The sequence below is a fragment of the Thamnophis sirtalis genome, unplaced genomic scaffold (genome assembly GCF_051295495.1).
Source record: "Thamnophis sirtalis isolate CommonGarterSnake01/CBP01778 unplaced genomic scaffold, rThaSir2_p1.2 scaffold_2, whole genome shotgun sequence".
In the NCBI taxonomy this organism is placed as follows: Eukaryota; Metazoa; Chordata; class Lepidosauria; order Squamata; family Natricidae; genus Thamnophis; species Thamnophis sirtalis.
In genome coordinates this window covers 84,201,163-84,227,304 of record NW_028261382.1, presented here as the reverse complement: position 1 = coordinate 84,227,304, position 26,142 = coordinate 84,201,163, and the positions used below count along the sequence as shown (strand labels likewise).

The following is a 26,142-nucleotide window of genomic DNA, read 5'->3' as shown; positions in this document are numbered from 1 at the left end:
AAGTGAAATATTTGTTAAGTGAATTTTACCCCATTTTACAACTTTTCTTGCCACAGATGTTAAGTGAATCACTGCAGTTATTAAATTAGTAACACAGTTGTTAAGTGGATCTTGTTAAGTTGATTTTGCTTGCCAGAAGGTTGCAAAAGGGAATCACATGACCTCAAGTCACTGAAAATGTCATAAATATGCCAAGCCTCTGGGTTTTGGACATATGACCTTGAGGATACTGCAATGCTAGTGTGAAAAACAGTCATAACTCATTTTTTTCAGTGCCATTGTAACTTTGAACGGTCCCTAAATGAACTATTACAAGTTGAGGACTATCTACACTCATTCATCCAGAAATGCAATGTACTAGCCATACATTTAGAACTGGTCATTTCTGGATCAGCTGTTATAAATTCCAGTGACACACTTTGATTTTGAAATTTGCAGTGCCATGCACATCCACATCTTCTTGACATTGTTGAGATGTTGTCCGCTCGTTGCTGTCACAAAGAGCACTATGTTAACACTGTGTATCTTCTTTCATGTCTTGACACTGAACAGTTGTCATCCCATACTCACAATGATATTGTTTGCTACAAGCTGATATCAGAAAGACATTCCTGTTTCAATAGCAATGACCTCTCTTTTTAAAAACAATATATTTTTTTTGACATCGTTTTACCGTATCACACTTGTAAGGTGACTATCTTGGCAGCCCAATTATAATTTGGAGCACTGCTGAAATGAAACAAAAGCTGTATCTTCTCTGGCATCTAAGGGAAAAGATAGCAGCAATCTTGGAATGTTTTATTCTGCCTCTGGAACAAGTTGAACATTTAAGCCACCTTGCCATGTCTGAATGGATGAATTAAAACACATTTTACTGTATTTTCTTTTCCCTGCCCTTTTCATGACACTTGTCAGTTTCCTTATGCATCAAAGCAGTTCTGTGACCCAAAGGCCTGTCAGTTGGCTGTGATATATTTGGCAGAGGGCAGCAAGAAACCACTTTCAAGCACAATACTTCCCGTTTGATTGCAAATGGTGCCAGGCTAAAATTTCTTCAAATACATTTTCGGTTGTTGCTTTTAGGGAAAAGGACAAGGACTTTTAACAATTATTGTTTTCTCATTCACCCTTTAGGAGGTGGAATGTCATAAAAAAAGCCATTTCCCTGTTCTCCACCATTTTACGAGTGACTACAACACCAAAACAAACCCTTTAAGCTTTATGTGTGTCTCTCATACAACTATGTGTTGTATGTTTGTATTACCTCCTCCTCCCACTCTTATAGTAAAGGTAGTCCTCAACTTACAACAGTTCATTTAGTGAGCATCCAAAGCAGAGGTGGGTTCCTACCAGTTCGCACCTATTCGGTAGAACCGGTTCGTCAAATCTACCGAACCGATTAGAAGAGGTTCCGCCAGTGGACCCGGAAAGCAGGCCACACCTACAGAAGAGGTTCCAAAAATTTTTGAAACCCACCACTGGCAAGGATCTTGTAATTTGACAGCTTTAAGACTTGCATGCTTCAATGCCAGAGTTTGTGAATAGCTATTTGGACCAACCTAAGTACTAATTCATAATTTCATATCCGGTCACATGGGTGGCAAGCCACTCCCACAAAGAAGGCCACACCACAGAGTAGGTTCCAACAATTTTTGAAACCCACCACTGATCCAAAGTGATAACGGCATTGAAAAAAGTTTCTCATGACTGTTTTTCATGCTTATGATCACTGTAGCATCACCATGGTCATGTGATTTACATTCAGATGCTTGACAACTTGTTCATATTCATGATGGTTGCAGTGTTGAGGTCATGTGATCATCTTTTGTGACCTTCTGACAAGCAAAGTCCATGGGTTCTCACCATTATTCTTAATGTCCCTAGGCTTTGAGCAAGCAAAGCAAGTAGTAATTAATAGAATGAGGGACATGGAGTTCCAAGAAGAGCTAAATAGGTTGCCTCTCCATAGTAGGGACAGAATTAAACAGGGTGTGTGAGAATTGGCAAGATATCTAAATGACCTGATCTCCCAAAAAGAAAGAATAGCTTTCTTCAGAGCCAGATTTAACATTCTTCCTTCAGCACTTCTCCAGGGCAGGTATAAGAGAACACCTATTGCAGAACGGGTTTGTATATGTGGTAAAGGAGAAGTGGAAGATAATTCACATGTTCTATTACACTGTGAGCTATACAGAGCTTGTAGGTCTGCACATATTCACCCCTTATTAGAAAGATTGCCAGGGAGGGCAGACAATTTTTATCTAGGCTTTCTCCTCCAGGACACTAACCTGATTACCACGTATGCAGTGGCAAAGTTCTGTGCTGCTGCTATGTCCATAAGAAAAAAATTGGCTACAGAAGTATAGTACCATCTTGTACCAATTATCTGGACATACCTTTAACAATCTTTGGACCATTATGTTTTTATCCACTTTTAATGTCAATACTTTTTAATTATATTTTAATGTTAGTATTTTTTTAATATAGTGTAAAAACTAATGTGTATTGCTGGTCTTTGACCGTAATAAAGATTTTACTTACTCAAAGTCCATGGGGAAGTCAGATTCATTTGACAACCAGATTACTAATTACTAACTGCAGCGATTCTCTTAACAAATGTGGCAAGAAAAGTTGTAAAATGGGGCAAACCTCACTTAACAAATTTCTCACTAAGAAATTCTGGGCTCAGTTGTGTTTGGATCACTCTAAATGTAGCAATGACTTTGACAGACCACATGGGTTGAAAATAAAAGGTGCTGAATAATGTTAGCGAGTGAAACCACAGGCTAAAATCATGTGAATGTTAACTTCTCAGGCTGTAAAATATGATGTATTCACCTTCTCCATTTCCCCTCCATCTGTTATAATTCCTTGCTGTCTTTATAAACTTAAAAACAAATCAGCATGCATGTTACCTTGCTGACCACACTTGCTGTTTCTGTTATTGTCAATCTTTGCAAAATATTATGTCCCTGAAGTCTTTAGTAAAGAAGGCTTTTATTAAAGATACAAAGGTTTTAGGGATTTGTGAGGACATCAAATCTCTGTCTTCCATAAAAATCTTAAGTAATTTCAGAGAGAAAATGCAAAAGGGGATCGGGGGCCAGGTGTTCTAATTAAGACCCATAGATAAGACCCACCTGGTTCCCTTTTCATACCTGAATATGTTTATATGTGCATTTCTGCTAATATTCTTTCTTGCACAACATTATTTTTTTTATAATCCTACAGCAAATAAACTCTTGTGGCTTCAGAAGGGGTAGGTGAGATTGTTTTATTTTTGCCATATTTTTTCTGTCATCTGTTCATAAAGATTATTGTTAAAAGATGGAGCCTCCAACTGTGCATTAGGTTAAAAAAAGGCATGTGGATGCCCGTTAGAAAGTTCTATTTAAGAAACTTTTTGAAGCCAAATTCTAGACACTACTTTCAGTTTGGTCAGTCTAGGGAGTTAGACTGCTTTTCAACTGTAGGAACTTAACAAAAAATAATCATTTCATTTTATATCTAATGAGAGTATTGAGCTTTGAACACAAAAGGATAAATGGACTTTAGAGTATAGTTGGATCTACTCAATAGCTGATGGAGACTTTTAGGGAAACATTTACACAATAGAGAATCTTGATGCAAAGGCAGAATTGTGATTCACTAACATGGGCAGCTCAGTGAATATGGCTTAATGCACATCATCCCAACTAATATGATGGAATGGAACTCATGTTTTGTGGCTCATAAAAACGTTTGGAATTTTGAGTGTGGCAAATAATTGCCAAGTGTTGGGGGAGGTAATCACAAATTTGCTATTTTCTGGAAGGAATACTGGTGTAACTGCTCTCTGCCATCCCATCTAAAATAGCACTTGTTTCCAGAAATTTTTCATTTAGTTTGCTTGCTTCCTTTCTTCTTTATTAGTTGATTTATAGGCTGCCCCAAACTACTGGTTCTATTGAAATACAACTCCCCAATATATAATTGGAATTACGTACATTAATCAAAGGAAATAGTGACTAGAAACATTACTATGGAACTGGGGATTGTGATTAAAAAAAAAATTAATAGTAATAAAAAATGGCCACTCTCCCAGATAAATAGCCACTACAGCATCCAGCTTCCTTTGTTTGAAAGAAGAACCAGGTTTCACTAATGAAGAAGCCTGTAGAGATGAAACCATGAGTACAAGCTAGCATTTGTTGAGCCAGATGGTTGATCTCGGTAACCACTATTATCTGTCTCCATTGAAGACTCAACAGGTACAATTAGATAATATGGCCATGATAACTCGGCACAGATTCTGTTTTGTGAGTATTTTACCCTAAGGATTACAATCAGCATGATTATTTGGATAAAACTGAAGTTCTTGCATGATTCTCCAGTTGATATTGTATGTTTGCTCCCATCATGACTCCCATCATGGTCCTTAGAAAGTAATAGTTGAGAAACATTTGACAGTGCCAACTGTACTTATCCTTCTCTTGGAACAGGGTGGGCTACTAGTATTCTCAACATCATTGATCCTATTTTGGTATCTCCCTTCTGATCCTAAGACTCCCAAAGACTGATGAAAGAAAAAAGAATCAAGAAAAAAAATCCATATTCCTAAAATAAGAATATTTTACAAAAAGGAGTAAACTGTCTCTTTCCAGCCATACAAGAAAATGATGACCAACCAATTTGGCCATCTCTATCTTAGGAAAACAGTATCATTTAGTGGTGCACTATAGCAATAGCAATAGCAGTTAGACTTATATACCGCTTCATAGGGCTTTCAGCTCTCTCTAAGCGGTTTACAGAGTTGCCATATTGCCCCCACAATCTGGGTCCTCATTTTACCCACCTCGGAAGGATGGAAGGCTGAGTCAACCCTGAGCCGGTGAGATTTGAACCGCCGAACTGCAGAACTAACAGTCAGCTGAAGTGGCTGCAGTACTGCACCCTAACCACTGCGCCACCTAGGCACTAAAACAAAAATGTCAACACAAACACTTTTTTGAGAGTGGAAGGGTGGGGGAGACTTGTTGCAGGCTTAGTTTAGGTCAGATGTGATTCCAGCCCTTTCCCACAAAACATTGTGGGGCTATTAATTTCCAAAGTATCTGTATTGTGTGGCTAGGCATAGGCATTTAGTGCTCTGCAGAAGAAGAAGAAAAACTCTATATTTGGCTCTCTTGGTTTTCATTCAATTGGATTGAAACATGCTTTTGAATTCTTTTTATGTGTTTGCATTGACAACAGCCAACCACTTCTGTTTACAAAGAAAAATTTACCTGGCATAAATTTGCCTTGTCCAAACCACTATCTCTGTAAATTAGCACCAGATTTTTTAAACTGAATTTTAAAAAGTATGCTGGAAATAAATACTATGAGCCAGACTATACAAGCATTAGACATTCCATTAGCAAAGGACGAACATTCCAAATGTTATTGTTTTATGCACTTTGATCTGGTGGCTTTCAACCATTTATATGGCCTTATTAAACTGAACACCATATTATTGCATAAAATATGCTGTAGGACATACCTAAGAGAAGCAAGAAAGGGAATTTAGTCATAATAATAACTTTATTCTCTGAAAAGTTGTTGGAGTAAACAGTGTATTTCCAAGGAAAAGCAGACAGGGTCACTATTGGCCATAGAATGTAAATAAAAAATCAAATTTTTATTTGTGAATTCTGCCTTGCAGAAGGTTGATGCAAGCAGTGGAAGTCAAATTCCCAAACAATTGTACTAAATTCTATCTATTTTAAGTTACATTCGAAGTGAAATGCCATTCTTCTTATATAGAACAGACACTTAAAATTAAAGTGAATACAAATCACCAAGTAAATTGAACTTGGAGTCAATATTGAAAAATTAAAAAAAGAAATGCATTTTCTGCTGCTTTGGTGTCCACCTCATCAGAAGTTGAGGCAGATGACCTCTTTAGAGTGTTTAGTGTTTTCTGATTATGTGGTTATATTTCATTCCCCCCTCCCTTCTCTCCATGTGGTTTGCATAAATAAACATCAATTTACCTTTCCATGTTTTCCCCCAGCAACTTAAGGAGATCCAGAAGACAAATCATAATGTGGTTATGATTTATGCTAAGCTAAATATAATTTTATTGCTTTGGATTTGGAAAATGGCATATATTGTATAAAAAAGCTAATGTTATTTGGAAACCATTGTTCAATGGCCTTTCAGAACCTAATGAAAACCAGTTGTGTTAAAAATTGAGCAAAACAGGCAAAAAATTCTTCAGCACTGCGTGATACTGTATAAGACGCTCTGCACTACACACCTAGCTTTTGGGGAGGAAAACAAGGGGGGGAAATCTGCCTCTGCCTCCCAGCAATTTGCCTCCTTGCAGCAAATAGCAAACAGTACAGAAGATATACACTGTTTGTGGTGTTACATTTCAGACTATACTTTTACAGATGCTGTTAAAATTGATGTGGCTTTCTGGAAGTATACGTTATTCTCTGCTATTTAAAAGAAGATACAATAGCACTGGGCCTCTTCAGATCAAGCATTTATTTTAAAAAGCTTCTTCATTTTGTTAACTTGGCTAGAACAATAATAAAGCAATCTTAAAAAAAAAAATAAGTCTAATCATTTGAACATTCTATAGGCATTTATAGTTATTGACTACCTCCTCGCAGCAAACAGCAAACAGCAAACAGCCTGTTTCAATTTAGCCTGATTAGAAGAAAAAAAATCTGCCTTTGCCTCCCAGCAATTTGCCTCCTTGCAGCAAACAGCAAGATTCACTTTCAATTTCAGTTTAAGCACCAGCCTCCCAATGATCAGCTGTTTCAGGCTGCAGGGATTGCCATAGCCTATTGCCATCTCTGCAAGCCCCATTTTCTTAGTTTGCTGCAAGGAGGTAAATTGCTGGGAGGCAGAGGCCAAAGGGTGGGGGACGGTGGGTGGGAGTGGCTACATTCGGTGTATAAGATGCATCCAAATTTTCACCCTCTTTTAGGGGGGGAAATGGTGCATCTTATACTCTGAAAAATACAGTAGGTGTCAGGCACAAGTGAGTATATCTGCACATGTAAGGTTCAAGCCAACAACATTATTATATTCTACCTATTATACAGAAATCTCCCCAGACTGACAGCCTTTGCCTGGGAACAGATATGTAAGATCTATGGAGCTTAAAGGGAGGGGTTCAGTTCTGAATCCCTTGTGTCTTACCAAGGATTCAAGAATAACCAGTCTGAAACTTCTCTCCTGCCTGGCTGGAAATTTCCCAACAATAGGACAAGTTCAGAAAAGGTCTAATGTCTTTTTTGTCTTTTGAGTAATTTATTTTTAACCTTTTCGTTTCTGAATACTGGTTGGGGAATTCTGGGATACATTCCACATTCTGACACATTTTAAAATGGATAAGATTGACAAATGCTGATCTAGAACCAATAGCAATAGCAATAGCAACAGCAGTTAGACTTATATACCGCTTCATAGGGCTTTCAGCCCTCTCTAAGCAGTTTACAGAGTCAGCATATTGCCCCCAACAATCCGGGTCCTCATTTTACCCACCTCCGAAGGATGGAAGGCTGAGTCAACCTTGAGCCGGTGAGATTTGAACAGCCGAACAGCCGAACTGCAGTCAGCTGAAGTACCCTGCAGTGCTGTACTTTAACCACTGCGCCACCTCGGCTCCTGAACCAGCCTTCTGAATTTTATCATGTATGCTTTGGAAGTTCAAAGCTTATTCTATAGGTTTCGTATGGAAGGGATAGAATAGAAGACATTCATTGCCTTTTAGTTGGGATTGGTGGAATATATTTATATAGTGTGACAGCCTCTTTTTTGCTTTTACAGGAATGGACACCAGTGAAACCCTGCCAGAATCTGTTCCATCTGCTCCAGGGACACTACCCCATTTCATGCAAGAACCTGATGATGCGTATATAATTAAAAGCAACCCAATTGTGCTGCGCTGCAGAGCCATGCCAGCAATGCAGATCTTCTTTAAATGCAATGGGGAGTGGGTTCACCAAAATGAGCATGTCTCGGAGGAGATCATGGACAAAATCACAGGTGAGTGATTGATTTTTCTTTACCAGATCCCTGCATATATTGGGAATTTTGCAAGCAAGTTAGGAATCTTATAAAATGGCTGTCAAGGCAAGGGCTTGCCCATTCACAATTGGGCTACCCCAAGGGACATACTTGTGCCAGCACAAAGGATTGATATATTGAAGAACAACATTTTTCAGTTGCTTTCAGAATTATTATTTTTTTAATAAAATATATGATAGAGCCAGGACTCTTGGCAACTATCAAGAAGTGTGCATCAGAAAGATATCATGTAAGAGGCTTCAGCCCTATGCACATTAACTTACAAACGTATTAGAATTACAGATAAATGGTAAAAATGGGTGACTTTAGATCATATTCTTGAGCCTTTGTGAATAGCTTGACTTGTTTATTTACTTTATGTTCCACGTCAGCTAGCAGAAGTATCATGAAAGGTTACTTCAACATTTTGTTTTCCACAAGACATTGAGCCATTAGGAACTTACATAGAGAGCCAGTTTGGTCCAATGGTTAAGGCATCAGGGTAGAAAGCAGGCAACTGTGAGTCTGCTTTAGCCATGAAAGCCAGTTGAGTGACTTTGGACCAAGGAGACTGAGTTTTAATTCTGCCTTAGGCAAGAAAACCCCCTGGGTCATTACCAGAGACAGTGAGTTCTAGACCTGCCCTAGTCATGAAAGCTATCTGAGTGACCCAATTTTCTCTCTCAGCCCAACTCACCTCACAAGATTGTTGTTGGGGGGTGGGGGAGAGAATCAGAAGAAGAAAATGTGCTAGATATGTTTTTAGCCTTGAGATATTTGTAAAAATAATAAAGGGATGTGTGTGTGTGTGTGTGTGTGTGTGTGTGTGTGTGTGTGTGTGTGTGTGTTGCAATTGTGCAAGGCAACATAAAAAATGGCTTTCTGCCTGAATGGCTCCCAGAGTGAGCTGATAGATAGAAAAGGGAAGCAGTATGCTCCCTCCCATAATTGCTTCCATTATCTGTCAATCGGCTCATCACAAGAGTCCATCACAACAGAAACCCAATATTTTTACTGTTGCCTTTGTTATATTTGTGTGGTATTTGTGCTGATAAATAAATAAAGGAAGACTAGTATAGATCTATTTCAAGCTATTTAGCTCTCATCAGCTAGCCATACCCTTCCTGGGATTCGTCTTAATGGCTAAGACATCTGCCTAAGATGTAATATAGCCCAGGTTCGAATACACACACACACACACACACACACACACACACACACACACACACACACACATATTCATGTGTGTAACTTGTTTTGTCCTTCCCTCCCCCTGAATTGTGAGCCGCCCTGAGTCCCCTCAGGGAAAAGGGCGGCATACAAATAAAGTATATTCTATTCTATTCTATTCTATTCTATTCTATTCTATTCTATTCTATTCTATTCTATTCTATTCTATTCTATTCTATTCACACACACACACACACACACACACACACACACACACACACACACACACACCATTTTGTGGTTTAAAAAAAAATACCTGCAAAGAGAGGGATTTTAAGTCAGTGTGCTGGATGGGTGGGTGGGAACCCTGAGAAATGCAACACATTTTCTTGTTTTCCAGCAAATTTGAACACTTGAAAGTGTGCTTTCAAAGTAAGACTATTATAGATTGTATATGAAACCATGCTGAAAAGAACATGCAAAAATATTCTTTGAATCATTACTTTCAGAACAAAAGGAACAAGACACTGTTGTTTAATTTCCACACTTAAATTACTAGTACAAGTTTTGCAGCTCACGGGCATTTGGAACAGATGAATTAAGCTCACTTCTTCTAGTAACGGAGGCTGTGTAGTTCTTTTTGTGTCATGAGCTGTTTGATGCTCCTTTTCATTTTTATTTCATGATATTGAGATACAAGTTGCATCTCAAGGCTGCAGTGCCTAAAATTTGTCAGATTTTATAATATAGAAAGTATAAATCAAGGTTCTCTCATGGCAGGTGAAAATATGGCAACTACTAACAGATCTAATAGAACCCAATATACCCGTGATGACGAACCTATGGCACGCGTGCCACAGGTAGCACGTGGAGCCATTTGTCAGGGCAAGCAAGGTGTTGCCCTGTCAGCTGGCCAGCACGTACGCATGCTCTGAGCTGGCCCTATGGGCAAATTGGAACTTCGGGAAAGGACTTCCTGTTTGCTTGTAGGGCCATTTTTCACCCTCCGGAGGGCAAAAACCGGCCCTACGGGGAACCTGGAAGTTCAGGAATAGTTTCTCCATTGGTCCGTTTTTCACCCTTCGGAGCCTTCAGGGAATCCTCCTGAAGGCTCCAGAGGTCGAAAATTGGCCCTATGGACAAAATGGAAGTCACCATTCCCGAACTTCCGGGTTCATTGTAGGTCCCTTTTTTGCCCTCCGGAGGCTTCAGGGAAGCTTCTGAGGCCTCCGGATGGCATCCAGGGGGGAGTCTGTTTTTGCCCTCCCCAGGCTCCTCTAAAGCCTCCGGAGTCTGGGAAGGTGAAAAAAACACAGCAAAAGTTTTGTGTGTGTGTGGGAGTCATGCTCATAGCATTATGGGTGTGGCACGCTGGCGCATGCCCCCCTGTGTTCCCCCCGCTTTTGGCATGGCAGCCAAAAAAGGTTTGCTATCATTGCAATATATCATAGATACTAGCATGCCAAGGTTGTTTTTAACAACAACAACAATCAATTTTATTGATTAGTTCATCTGAGTATATCAAAAAGCTGTAAGCTATAAAAAGATATAAAACCAATGCAGAGAAAACAAAAGGGCATATTTATAATAAATTGTAACACCTGCTATCATTCTAGGTAGTGTAGAGTTAAGGAAACTTCCTAATTTGACTGCTTCTTATCAATTTTAGACACATATGGTGGTATTGGATATTGGAAACTCACCATTGGTGAATGTCTATGGAGATTCTCAGTCATCCAGATAATGTTTGTCTCAAAGTTGCTTTTTCAAAAGGCAAATGGATTTTGTTTTATCTTGAAGATTTGAATTGGTCCTTGGATGAGAAGTCTTCTAGGAAAAACAAAGTCCAGTTGCCTTTATACACACACACACACACACACACACAAAGAGGGGGGAAAAAACATAGCAATGGACCATTTTGGAGGAGAATTCAAAGGGAAAAGTTTTTGCAGAATAAGAATTGTAAGCTGATAGAATAGAATATTTGTAGTTCAGGATTGAAATGAGGGGTCCTTGGTGTTCTTTAAGCTTGGTTGTTTTCTTGCAGACATTTCATTACCAAACTAGATAACATCATCAGTGCTAGCAATAAACAAAGTCTTGAAAGCAGTTCCTCAAAGTTCCATTTTATTAGAGATGTCATATTGGCACATCTGGGAAAACCGGAATCTGAAAGAACGCTTGGGTTTTCTCCACCCAAAGGAAAGTCCCTCCCCCTGCACTCACAAGTCCATCACATGGTCCAATCAACCCACACTCCCAACTGGAGATGTTTCCCAGTCATGGTCTCTCCAGATGCAGGCTGAACATCGTTGACTCCCAGAGAAAAGAATGTTATCTGGGCCATCAATCTCTATCTACTCCATGCAACCCCCCTCCCAGTTTCCCATAGCAGGCCTATGAACTAAATGTGGCAGCCCTGAAGCTCCAAAGAGAAAGATGACCTCCAGGGCTGACAAAAAAAAGTGTATCCAGAAATGAGAGGAGCATAGAAGGTTAATTCAGTCAGTCTCTAACCACCTCTCCCTCCCCAGGGGGACCCTTTTATCATGGAATTGCTTTACTGGTCTATCTGCTTTCACATCCCAACTCTTAACCCAGGTGGCTTCAGACAAAGGGTACCTTTTCCAATGTACTAAATATTGTAATCGACCCCTTGTAACCTGAAGTCTAAAATCCTCTTAACTTCATAATGGGTTTCCCCTTGCACCACTATTGGCGTGGGCACAGGTCCTTCCTGTGGCCTCAATCTTGAGCTAACAGTGGGCTTTAGCAAGTTACTGTGACTGGATGTACTGGATACATTTTCCCTAATATGTATGGGAGGTTAAGCTGAACTGTCGCTGGGTTAATTATTTTCACTACTGGAAATGGCCATAAAAAATTAGGTCCTAGCTTTTTGCTGGGCAATTTCAATTTGATGTATTTCGTTGACAGGTAACTCAATCTCCCACATGGAAGGGGAAATGGAGAGATTGATGCTTGTTGGCTTGTTTTTTGTATGCTTCTGCAGCTTCTGCCAGTGCCTTTTTGGTGTCTCCCCACCCCGTTTTTAACGACTCCATCCATTTGGCTAGAGTCATGGAGGAGGGTGGCTCTCTCAGCAGTTCGGGCATGGGGACGAAATCCATGCCGCTGGTGACTTGAAAGGGGTTAATCCAGTGAGGTGGGCAAATCGTTGTTCTAAGCCACTTCTGCGAAAGGTAGCAGGTCAGCCCAGGTTCCTTGATGGTAATACACATAGCATCTTATGTATTGCTCTACCATGGCATTTGCATGTTCTGCAGCTCTGTTCGTACTTGGATGGAAAGCCGAGCTAAGCCCCTGAGTTGATCCGACAGATATCAGGAACTTTCTCCAGAACTTAGACGTGAACTGGATGTCTCTGTCGGAGATCACCCAGCGGGGCACCCCATGCAGCCAATAAATTTGCTTGATGAACATTTTTGCTCGTTTCTGGACTAAGGGTAGTCCTGAAGTGGGCTTGCTTAGAAAACAATTCAATTACAATCCAAATAATTGTCTTCCCCCTGCAATAAAATCCATGGCAATCTTTTCCCAGGGCTGACTGGGGTTAGCCACTTGTTGGAGGAGTCCAGGAGGTTTCCCTGGTCTCATTTCCATGGTAGCACATTGTCACCACTCTTATTCCTCTGCATCAGCTTTCATCTTTGGCCACCAAAATTGCCTCTCTCATAGTTAGAGTGTCCCAGTTCTAATTTAGCCATTGGTTGGCTGGGAGTGTAGTTTTTAGTGCCGCTGTCAGTTCCTCCGACCCACCCCATAGGTCTGTTTGGCATTTGGTCTGGTTCCTGGTGGTGACTTGTGCCACTAGTTGTGAGGTGGGGATTATGTCATGGATGACCTCTTCCCTCTGACTATTGTATTGTGGCTTTCTTGACAGTGTGTCTGCTAGCAGATTCCCCCCCCCCCAAAAAAAGTACTTTAGCTCAAAGTTAAATCACTGAAAATACTGCACTTAGCAGACTTGCTTGAGGGAGAATTTTTGGGATCTCTTTAAAGCTTTGGGTTTTTTGTGATCAGTCCAGATCTCAAAGAACACCTTGCTCACCTCTAATAAGTGTCTCCAGGAGAGGAGAGCCCAGCAGACTATGTAGGCCTCCTTCTCCCATATCCTCCTTCTCCTCTCAGTGTCAGTGACCTTTTTGGATACAGACACACAAGGCAATAGTCAATCTTGTGATGTTTTTCTGGAGAAGCATCGCTGCCGCTGCAATGTCTCTGGCATCAGCTTGAACAATTAACTGTCTCTCAGGACCAGGGTGTTGGAGGATTGGCTCTTCAGCAAAGAGTTGCTTCACCTTCTCAAATGCTTTTTGACAATCCAGTGTCCAGGCCAGTGCTTGAGTTTGATATGGCTTTGTGGGCCACTGTTTTCAGTAGTTCTGTTAGGGGCAGGGCGACTTCTGAGAATGCTGGAATGAATTACCTGTAAAAGTTTGCAAACCCCAGGAAGCTGCTTGCGTGTGCTTGGGGGTTGCCAGTCTAGCAGCATTTTCACTTTCCCTGGGTCCATCTCTATTCCCTCAGTTGACACTCGGTAGCCCTGGTAGTTCAGGGAAGTCTTATGAAACTCACATTTTGAGAGTTTTGCATAGAACATGGCAACTAGGAGTTTCTTCAGCACCTGCCGGAGTAACTTGACATGTTCTTCTAGCATTTCACTGATATGAGGATATCATCCAGGTAAACCATGACCTCTTTGTCAGGCGCATTGAGCGAAATGAAGCTGACACTCCACTCTGAACAGTTGCTGCTCCTGGGCCCAGAAAGGTGAACATGGGCTCAGCCAGAACCCAGCTGGGTTGGCTGGGTGGGGAAGGATGTGCAATGCTACTCATGCTGAGTTGGTCAAACTGCTCCAGAACCGCTAGCAATTGGCATCACAATGGCGGTGGGAGTCCCCACTCCCAGAAATCACTGGGCTCGGGGGGTGTGTGTCTCGCTGCTTTCCATTCAGAGGCATGGGTGCGCTGCACTCTACTCATTCCTATCCAGGGTTCGCTCAGCATCACCCTGATCACGAGCATCTGGGGTGGTGCGGCTCCTGTGGTAACACCCCAAACTGAATAAAACTCTGAGGCCAGCAGTTCCTCAAAGTTCTATTTTATTAGAGATGTCATATTGTCACATCTGGGAAAATCCAATCTGAAAGCACCCTGGGTCTTCCCCACCCAAAGAAAAGTCAAAGTCCCTTCCCCTGCACCCACAAGTCCATCACATGGTCCAATCAACCCACCCTCCCAACTGGAGATGTCATGCCCTCTCCATGTGGAGGCTGAACATCCTTGACTCCCAGAGAAAAGAATGTTATTTGGGCCATCTATCCACTCCATGCGACCCCCCCCTCCCAGTTTCCCACAGCAGGCCTATGCACTAAAGGTGGCAGTCCTGAAGATCCAAAGAGAAAGATGACTTCCAGGGCTGATGAAAAAAAGTGTATCCTGAAATGAGAGGAGCATGGGAGGTTAATTCAGCCAGTCTCTAACCACCGCTCCCTCCCCAGGGGGACCCTTTGGCTTCTCAGGGAATTGAACATGGGATTGCTTTACTAGTCTATCTGCTTTCACATCCCAACTCTTAACCCAGGTGGCTTCAGACAAAGGGTACCCTTTCCAATGTGCTAAATATTGTAATCGACCCCTTGTAACCTAAAGTCTAAAATCCTCTTAACTTCATAATGGGTTTCCCCTTGCACCACTATTGGTGTGGGTGCAAGTCCTTCCTGTGGCCTCAATCTTGAGCTAACAGTGGGCTTTAGCAAGTTATTGTGACTGGATGCACTGGATGCATTTTCCCTAATATGTATGGGAGGTTAAGCTGAACTGTCTCTGGGTTAATTATCACCTGGGACCAGTTCTTTGGATAGAGGTTTTTCCATGGACCAAAGGGGATACGGTTTCACATGCTGCCTGTATCCCGCATATATGGCTTTGCTTGTTTGCATGATCTGATTCCTGGCATGCTGCAGACCAGTGTCAGTTCATGGAGTGGGAGTTGGGGATCCCTGGCCAAGATTACCTTTTCTCCTTTGAAATCAGGACTACCCATACAAAACATATTACATCAGCAATGAATGCATGAGAACATCTGAGTGTATATACACAGTGTATGGGGTTGGGAACATTTTTTACTGGGTTCTTGCCAAGAATTCACCAATACTGTTGAAAATAAAGCATTGGATGGTAAAATAGAGGTAATTGGGATTGATGTGCCATCTTGGGGAGGCACAGAATAACAGAGTTGGAAGAGACATTAGAAGTGTTCTAGTCCAACCCCCTGCTCAGGCAGGAAACTCTACCATTTCAGGTAAATGGTTGTCCAATCTCTTCTTTAAAACCCCCATTGTAGAGCCGAGGTGGCGCAGTGGTTAGGGTGCAGTACTGCAGGCCACTTCTGCTGACTGTTATCTGCAGTTCAGCAGTTCTAATCTCACTGGCTCAAGGTTGACTCAGCCTTCCATCCTTCCGAGGTGGGTGAAATGAGGAACCAGACTGTGGGGGCAATATGATGGCTCTGTAAACCGCTTAGAGAGGGCTGAAAGCCCTATGAAGCGGTATATAATAACTGCTATTGCTATTGGAGTATGTGTATTCTATTTGTTCTTGCCAAGGATACAGTGCTGTTTTTTTCTGTTCTATTGAAATGCTTCCTGTTTCAAGTAATGGATTATTTCTTGAACTCTGGTTATGAAACCTGAGAGAAAAAATGCTTACATTCAATAGACCTTTTGATTTCTGTCTTTTATGGGAAATATAATGGAAGATGTGCCTCATATCCCATTACATTAGAATGTTGAAGTGAAACTTAATACGGGTAAATGAAAAACATTTTTTTAAAAAGTATGGAATACTTCATTGACAATCCCTCTTTCTTCTGAACTCTGGATATAGTATCTGCTGTGTCTCAGACTTTGTATTGGTATAAATCTGATGCTTAAGAAAGCAGGTGCTCACCCTCTAATTAGTTTGCTGAGAATGGAAAGCAGATGGATTTGCATCAGGTTTGTTGCAAGGTAGAAGAGTGAAGTGATTGGCTTTGGCACATACCCAACTTGCGATTCAATTCACATTTACTTCTAGCCTCCTTCCCAATTTCTTTGTACTAGCCCAGCACATGTTGCTTATTGCAGTCTGGGCATGTAAGAATATCTCAGTGAAGCAATCACATCAACACTTTTCTCTGCATTATGATTTATGCATGAATAGCATATGCAGCTTCTCAAAATGTTAATTTGTCCAGGTAGTTTGGCTTTGAACATCTATTTAAAAAGGAAAAAAGAAAAGTAGCTGTAGAAATGCTTCTCTATCCAAACCCTGATGTTGACATTCCTATGTAAAATTGAAAAAAAATAGTTAATTCTCCTACAGTTTTCTTCTCAGTTTCATTTCTGGACATTAATACTTTTTATTTTTATTTCATTGTGTGTGCTTCCTTTATCTGTTAAATTGGTGTGACCTTTTCTCTTAATAGAAAATATTATAAAATCCCAGACCAGCACAATACCACTGAAAAAGAAAAACAAGAAATCAAAGAAGAAACCAGCATGGCTGCACAAAAATCTCTCTGACAAACTGAAAGACAAAAGGGACATGTACAAAAAAATGGAAAGAGGGACACACAACTAAGACCAGATATCAGCAGATAGCCAGAATATGCAAAGATGAAGTTAGGAAAGCAAAGGCTCAGAGTAAACAAAGACATGCAACAAAAGTCAAAGATAACAAAAAAAGTTTCTTCCAATATATGAATAATAAGAAATAAATCAAGGAAATAGTTGATCCACTAAAGAGAGAAGACAGCAAGGAAGTAACAGGCAGCAGAGAGAAAGCAGAGCTGCTCAACTCATTCTTTGAATCAGTCTTCACCAGTGGTGGGTTTCAAAAATTGTTCGAACCTACTCTGTGGGTGTGGCTTCCTTTGTGGGAGTGGCTTGCCGCCCATGTGACTGGGTATGAAGATGCCGATGACACTTGTCAGAACCACCTTAAATTACCTCAGACACAGCACTGGCATGCATAAGAATATGATGTAAACTTGTTTTTTAAAAGGCATCTTTGGTTTGCGTTAAAACAACTTCAACACACGCAATGTTCTGATTGCACCACAAACGCAGTAGTCATCCTTATCTTTCACTGAGGCACTGAGTTTTATAAATATGAGCATGATAGTGTAGAATAATCATATCCAAGGCCCAGTGGTGGGTTTCAAAAATTTTTGGAAACTCTTCTGTAGGTGTCGCCTGCTTTCCGGGTCCACTGGTGGAACCTCTTCTAACCGGTTCGGTAGATTTGACAAACTGGTTCTACCAAATAGGTGTGAACTGGTAGGAACCCACCTCTGGTCTTCATACAAAAAGAAACTCTAGCCCAACCTACCAAAAACATAACTGTAAAAGGCAGACTAGAAATAAAAGTTAAAATAAGCAAAAAAAAAAAAAAATAGCAAGAGAACTTATCTTGTCTTATCTTGATGAATACAAATCACTGGGACCTCACTGGGACCTCCAGAGTTCTAAAGGAGCTGGCGGATGTCATCTGTACTACATCTTTCAAAAATCCTGGAGCACCGGAGAACTACCAGAAGACTGGAAAAGAGCTGATGTGGTTCCCATCTTCAAAAAAGGGGGAAAAACCAGACGCAGAAAACTATAGACCATTCTGCCTAACATTGATACCAAGGAAGATACTGGAAAAGATAATAAAAAAACAAATCTGCCAACATCTAGAAATGAGTAAAATAATAACTAGCAGTTAGCATGGGGTTGTTAAAAGCAGTTCATTCAAAATGAATCTTATTTCATACTCCAATATAGTGACTAAAATATTGTGGACATAATATACTTAGACTTCAGCAAGACATTTGATAAAGTAGAGTACAACCTACCCCTTGGCAAGCTAGAAAAAAGTGGGATAGATAGCATCACCACCAGATGAATTCATAACTGGCTGACAAACCATATTCAACAAGTAGTCCTTAATGAGTCTACATTTACATGGAGGGAAGTAAGCAGTGGGATACTACAAGGTTCCATCTTAGGCCTGGTGCAGAAGGGGAACTTACCAAATTTGTGGATGATACTAAGCTGGCAGGAATAGTCAACACTCTAGATAATAGGCTCATGACCCAGATGGATCTTGACAGACTTGAACACTGGGCCCAATCTAACAAAATGAATTTCAATGTAGAGAAAAGTAAAGTCTTACACTTAGGCAAGAAAAACTAAAAGTGCATATACAGTCTGTGTGAAGCTAGGCTTAATAGCAGTAACTGTGGGAGGGATTTTGGAATCTTATGTCAGAATGCTTTTTATAGACTACAGCTCGGCCTTCATCTTACCAGGCATTCTCATTGAAAAGCTGACTGACCTGAATTTCCCTCCCCTCATTTGTGACTGGATCAAAGACTTCCTGATGGATCATCCACAAACAGTAAGGGTTGGGTCCTTTATATCTTCCATGCTGAAGCTCAGCACAGGCTCCCTTCAGGGCCGTGTGCTCATCTCCTACCTGTATTCACTATATACCCATGACTGCATATCCTCTGATCCATCCAACATCATAATAAAGTTTGCAGAACAGTGCTGGGTCTCAACGAATCAACATACAGGGAAGAAGTCCAGAAGGATTCTGCATGGTGCTCAAAAAAGAACTTACATCTAAATACTAGTAACACAAAGGAGATGGTGCTAGATTTCCGGAAGCACAGAGAGGAATCTGCCCCACTGTATATCAAAGGGGGCTGTGTGGGGAAGGTTTCCCCTTTTAAGTTCTTGGGAGTGCTTATTAGTCAAGATCTCACCTGTAAAAACAACATGTCCCTGGTGATTGGTAAGGCCCAACAGAGACTTCATTTCCTTAGAGTCCTGCAAAAAAAAAAAAAAAAAAAATAGGTGGAACAATGGCTGATACCTTTTTCTATCGGTCCACCATAGAAAGTGTTCTCACATATTGCATTATAGTATGGTATGCAGGTTTAACTGCTGCAGACAGGAAAGCACTACAGAGAGTGATCAATTCGGCACAAGTAACCATTGGTTGCCCTCCAACACCACTGGATGACATCACCATGTCTCGCTATTTTAGCAGAGTGAGGAAGATATTCAGAGATGATTCACACCTTGGACAGTGTCTCTTCACACATCTACCATGCGGCAGAAGACATCAAAGCATAGCCAGCCGAACAAATAGGTTTAAAAATAGTTTCTATCCTTAGACTGTCAGACTCTTAAACACCACCACAACCACAATTACTCCACGCACACGCAGAAACATATAACTAGTTTTTCTTTGTCTTTCTTTTTTTCTTTTCCCCCAATTACTTGCATTGGGATTATTCTTTTTACTATTTATGTTGTTTGTATTTGTTGTCATGATTGCACCAATTTAGTTGTATTTATTTTGTACAATGACAATAAAGGTTACACTATTAATACACTACTACTACTACTAAAAAAGATGTCGAAACTCTAGAAAAAGTGGGGAGAAGAGCAACCAAAATGATTAGGGGACTGGAGACTAAAACATATGAAGAACAGTTGCAAGACATGGGTAGTTGGGCATGGCTAGTTTAGTGAAGGACCAGGGGAGGCATGATAGCAGTGTTCCAATATTTGAGGGGCTGCCACAGAGTGGAAGGGGTGGTATCCAGCAGGTTCTGACCAGTTCTGGAGAACCGGTAATGGAAATTTTGAGTAGTTTGGAGAACCGGTAAATACCACCTCTGACTGACTAGCCCCGCCTCCATCTATTCTCTGTCCCTTGAATCCCAGCTGATTGGGAGGAAATGGGGATTTTGCAGTAACCTTCCCCTGGAGTGGGGAGGGAATGGAAACTTTACAGTATCCATCCCCTACCACGCCCACCAAGCTACGCCCACAGAACTGGTAGTAAAAAAAAATGAATCCCACCACTGGGTCAAGCTGTTTTCCAAGGCCAGACAAGGAGTAACGGATAGAAATTGATCAAGGAGAGATTCAACCTAGAAATAAGGAGAAATTTTCCGACAATGAGAACAATCAACCAGCTTGCCTTCGGAAGTTGTGGGAGCTTTATCACTGGAGGCTTTCAAGAACAGACTGGACTGCCATCTGTCAAAAATGTTTCAGGATCTGCTGGGTAGGGGTGGGGGTTGAAGTAGATGACCTACAAGGTCCCTTTCAACTCTGTTAATCTGTCTGTTAAAACTTTTGAAAAAATGAATTCAGTCTGTTATTTGTTTGGCAATTAGCCTTGATAACATACATCACTCTTAACTTTTGGAAGGAGGCTTTGATATATAGGCTAATAGTACTTTACCAATATCTCGATATACTGTAATTTTCTCTGTAGTTCTCCATACCCAGCATATCCAATATTCTTCAGTATTCTTCAATATTCTTCAAAAACAATCAGATCCCACAATTTTGAAATTTAAAATAACATCCTTCAGTTGAAAACATTTAGGCAGACATCTACCTATATGTATGCCTCATTCTTACCACGCTAAATTATGATATATTATGATGCCCAAATGATCAAAGAACATCAGCTCATTTTTGTCTATTACTCCTTGAGATACTAAGATTCCTTGCCTTTTGATCTGAATGTTTCCATGATTAAAAGAGTATTTGTTAAGGTTTTAAAATATATTGATGCATGTAAACCTATTTTAAACTAGTGTGCTTCAAATTGGCTATAAAGTATTCCAATTTCTATTTTCCCAGTGGTAGGAGACCTGCTAAGAGTAAGTAAAGTTTCCTTGTCTGATAAATAAAAAGATTATAGCAATAACTGCTGTCAGCATTTTTCTCATTTAAACAAATAAAGCTGACAAATGATGAAGCTTGGTGTTGCACTGTTATGTTTAAGCGCATGCTGGGCAGTTATTCATCCTCTCCCAGCGTAAGTTTGTCTGTTGCTAAAGCACCCAGCAGTACAGAACACTTATTAGCATAGCAGTTCAAGAAGCAATAAAAATTTCATATTCTTTTAGGTTATGCTGGCTGACGAAGGATGATAGTTATAATTTGCACAATAATTTAAATGGCAGGGCAACTCCTGTGAATTGGATTTACATAAGATATCAGAGAACAATGCTAGTTTTCCATTTGTAATGCATTGATTCTTAAATTGATGAAGAATACTAGCCTTGCAATTTCCATTATTCAAGGCAGAGGAGACCTGTAGTTGAAAGAAATAGCAAAATGTTTTCTCTTGCAAATAGCCCAATCTTTAACTATGCCTACTTCCACAGATTTTGTTTTATCGTAATGTTTATGGAGGGAGAATTGAGGAGAGGGAAGATGACCTCTTTATGTCACATTTTAATAGTAGAGCTCATTAACTAAGTACATGATGATGGATTCAGGCATCACACTAAGCAATAGACAATAGCTTATATACTTCAGATGACTTGACAGATGATGCTAAACCAAACAAAAAACCATTATGTGAAGGGTGAACCCAGCTAATATGTGTCTTCAGTGGGCCCATTCTTCAGTTTCAATCATGTTCATCCATGAATCTTGTCAGGATGATCTTGAACAGTCATTCTCCTATTTTCAGCTTAACCTATCTCACGGGATAGTAAGAAGGTATAGTAGAAGCTGCACACTGAGCATTGAAGGAGATGCAAAGAATAAACATAAAGCACCCCTAAGGTTTCTCCAGGACAGGACTACTCCAGATAGAAGTTATGATCAATCTTGTTTACGTGAGAGAATTAACAACATGCCTTTGATTGATACGGAATGAATTTAGTTAATTCACATTCCCTACATTCATACAATTTTCTGAAACAAGCTGTTCAACTAGAATGTGCTTTCACACTGCTTAAACTTTGTTATTCCATTTTCTATCATGCTCCAAAATGGGCAGAAAAATGGTAAGCAAAATACACAGGCGAAGTTTGCTTACCAATACCCTTATCCCTTGAAATTGGAATTGCTAGCTAAATGTATAGGATAATAAAATGGCATGGATACAGTGTAGAAAATGGCTAGTGTTGGTGGCATTTGATCAGAATATTTATATGGTATCTAGACTTTTACCTCCAAATTAGCAAGCTGATGATCTCTCAACTGGAACGAGCTTGCATACTTTTTTTGGCATGCAAAAACTCTTAATAATTTCTAATGTACAAAAAATTGCAATTAAGAAATAAATTAACTTAAATGTATCACTACACTATACTGCAGTGTTTTTCAACCGTTTTTGTGCAAAGGCACACTTTTTTCATGAAAAAAAATCACGAGGCACACCACCATTAGAAAATGTTAAAAAAATTTAACTCTGTGCCTATATTGACTATATATAAAGTAATTTTCCCACGGCACACCTTACACTATGTCACGGCACACTAGTGTGCCGCGGCACAGTGGTTGAAAAACACTGCTATACTGGATAGGTAGGTAGGTAGGTAGGTAGGTAGGTAGGTAGGTAGGTAGGTAGGTAGATGATGGATGGATGGATGGATGGATGGATGAAAGAAGAAAAAGAAAGAAAGAAAGAAAGAAAGAAAGAAAGAAAGAAAGAAAGAAATATTTTCTTTTGCTGAATTGGCGAACATGGAGGCAGACTGAAATGAATTTCCTATCATGAAAATGAGAAATTGAATAAAATTGCAATTGACAGTTCTGCTTGCACTAATTTATATCTAGAATTTCTGTTTCAATTGCAGGTGTGGGTAGAGGGAATGGTTTTTTTAAAAAAAAACAAATGCCTTATTTGCTTTTGGAATATTGATGAGGTATATTATGAGAAAACAACAAGAACACATTTGCAGCTCTTATTACCGCATATAATCTCTCTAAAATTTTTGGTCATCTCTTTGCTCTTTGGTGATGACCAAAAATCTTTCTCTCCTTGCACCCTCCTCAAGAAGGGAAGCAAATCCATATGTCCTATTAAATGACTTCTTTTTCCTGCATCTACATGCATATATTTAATGTTGTTTTGCATCCAGCCATAGTCAATATTTTGTGATTGCAATGTTTGTAGTTTTCTTTATAGTGGGCGTGGCAGGGATTCCTCTGGTATTTGTGTGTTGTGAAGAATGACACTTTTGGGAGTCGGAGAAGGAACCAGAGTGCTCTGGATAAGATACTGCTTGCACTATCTGGCTAGCCAAGGTGGCGCAGTGGTTAAATGCAGCACTGCAGGCTACTGCTAGATCAGCAGTTCAGTGGTTCAAATCTCACCGGCTCAGGGTTGACTCAGCCTTCCATCCTTCCGAGGTGGGTAAAATGAGGACCCAGATTGTTGGGGGCAATATGCTGACTCTCTGTAAACCGCTTAGAGAGGCCTGACCTGCTGATCTAGCAGTAGCCTGCAGTGCTGCATTTAACCACTGCGCCACCTTGGCTCAATAGTTTGAATAGATTGACCCCCTCTTCTTTTTGGCAGCCTTCCTCCTGATATCTTCACGAGAACATCCATCCTGTTTTCTTGTCATGAATCATTTCTTGTATGGAAATGATTTTCTGAATGTTTTCCCCAGTTTCTTTGTCCATTCTTGATATTTCCAAATGATCTCTGATCGAGTAAGAGCCAGCTGCAGTGCTGTGTAGCTTTTGTATGACTATTGTCAACCAGAAACTGGAAACTGTAGTTCTGCTCTACCCAATATTTTTCATCTTACCAAAAAAAGAGAAAGAGAGGGAAAAAGCTAATTAAACTAATTAAACTATGGGTTTTCAGAAAGGTTGTATTTCAAATGAGGAACTGCGTGTTTTCAGTTTTTCAATATGTGGCTGATCCAGGCTTGGTACTACACAGAGTAAGGGATCCTTATTCTCTTCTATTGTTTTTTTCCAACTAAATGATGGGCAAAGTGAAGCTTACAAATGCAATGCCCAATAGTTTCTATCTAGAGCTGTTCTTGCCAGAGATCTATATCCATTAAAAGAAAAAAGAAAAGAAAGCAAACATAATTGCCTTTCTGGACAACAGTCCAGTGACTGTAGTGTTTGCAGTTAATTAGCACTAAGATGTTTAGAGATGTAGAGCTGTAAATGGAATGGTTTCCATCATATGAAATAATAATCTCTGGTTTCTCTAGTATTTCATAGTTGATACAAAAATAGGTTCAGTGCTACTTTTACCTTCTCTAAGAAGTCATTTTCCTTTACTAATTTAATAAATTGGTTTCACCTTTCCTTCATCGAATGAAACATAAAGCCTTGATCGTTTTAATTTCTCTCTCTGATATTATTTTTTCAGTTGGAGTACTAGAATCCTTCTCAATGTTGTAGCTATGACAACATTACAGGTATTTTATATGGAAGTTAACAAATACTAATAAATGCTGACATGATTTAAATAATCTGTAACATAGAGATAGGTATTTTTTTTATTGAGCTAGATGTTTTATGAGGGAGAAATAAAATGGGTGGGTCTAAACAATGTTATTTTTGTTCAGAATTTGCATAGCCTATAGCTGAATTTATAATTTTGTTTATAATTTATAATTCTGATTGTGCTTCTTTATGTACTACAGTTTATTGCAGAGCAATATGAGCTCAAACATACGTCTAATCTTGTTAGTTTAGACATTTTAGGAACCATAATAAATTGTAATAATCAAATGTGACAGACTGACTCAGTTTTGGAGAAGGTAGTTATAGCACACAAAAAATACCTTTGGTATTCAACTCACGACAATGTATTATAGTGCTCATTTTTATATGTTACTTAAATAAGAGAAGCACCAATGATATTTTTTTTTTTACCTCAGACACAAAGCATGAGGTGGACTTCGGTTCTTACAGAGAGGGAGGGAGGAAGGAAGCCAACCCTCTTTTCAGCTAGGGAATCCAGACTAGATCATAGAAAAAATATTTGAGGCTCAGGATTGAACTTGGGGTCCTTGGTGCCCTCTGTTGTTGATTGTTTTCTTGTAAACATTTATTACCTAACTGTTCTGACCCCCCTCGTCCCACACCAATACACACTCTGAGCCAAAGATAAGTTACGGCATTTAATTAACAGACAGACAGGTCCTTGGCAGCAAACTGGCACAAGACAAGTTTTGGCAGCAATCCAGCACAGATAAGGCTTGGCAGCAATCCAGCCTGCCAAGCTCACAATAATGTTCTCTGACATTAGTTCCTGCATTGACTTCTGCAAAAGGGGTGTGTGCACAAGCAGTCCTTTTATAGTCTGGAGAGGAGCCTAATGACCACCAGTTGAGTGCAATTCCTCCTGTAATTGCGTAATTGTTCCTTATGCCTATAAACTCTCCGGTGCCGGGCATCTAGGAACAACTCTCTTGGCTCCTCCCCACTGCTGACATCCGGATCACACTCCCTTGTCTCTTCAGTGGTTAGAGTACTGTACTGCAGCCACTTCAGCTGACTATTATCTGCAGTTCAGCGGTTCAAATCTCACCGGCTCAGGGTTGACACAGCCTTCCATCCTTCCAAGGTGGGTAAAATGAAGACCCAGACTGTGGGGGCAATATGCTGACTCTGTAAACCACTTAGAGAGGGCTGAAAGCCCTATGAAGCGGTATATAAGTCTAACTGCTATTGCTATTGCTATTGGTCCAAGGCTCAGGCGCCTCCTGGTGGCCAACCAGCCTCTCTGCGCCCTGCTCGGAGTTGGAACCCTGTCCAGAGTCCTCCACATCCTCCAAAGCCAACTCATAGGGCCCCTCACTGTCGGAGTCTGGTGGCAGCTCCAACGGCTCATGCTGGGCCACAATACCCAACAGTGCTAGAAAAAAAGCAGAGTTTGCTTTGTCTTTGAATGTTGATGTAGATACATACTGTATATATCATCACACCTACATTTGTATGCTATTTAAGTGTATATACTGGTTTCTGTTGACTTGCTTCTGACTTTAATCAAACAGAATGGAGTTATTGAATCACCATTAGAAGGTACAACTGGGGTGGGACAAAGAGGGCCTGGCCTACCATTGCAT

The 26,142-nt window shown here is 40.2% G+C and overlaps 1 protein-coding gene across 2 annotated transcripts in view; it reads left to right on the top strand.

Annotated features, from left to right (window-relative positions):
- The window catches only part of UNC5D (unc-5 netrin receptor D), a 377,196-nt gene that overhangs the window by 180,108 nt on the left and 170,946 nt on the right, over positions 1 to 26,142 (top strand). For both annotated transcript variants that reach the window (XR_015695566.1, XM_087706239.1), the window contains exon 2: positions 7,807 to 8,025. Coding sequence is in view for 1 of the 2 variants with exons in the window: in XM_087706239.1 (XP_087562365.1) it covers positions 7,807 to 8,025 (219 nt within the window). In the remaining variant the exon portion in view is untranslated. The remainder of the gene's footprint in view (positions 1 to 7,806; positions 8,026 to 26,142) is intronic.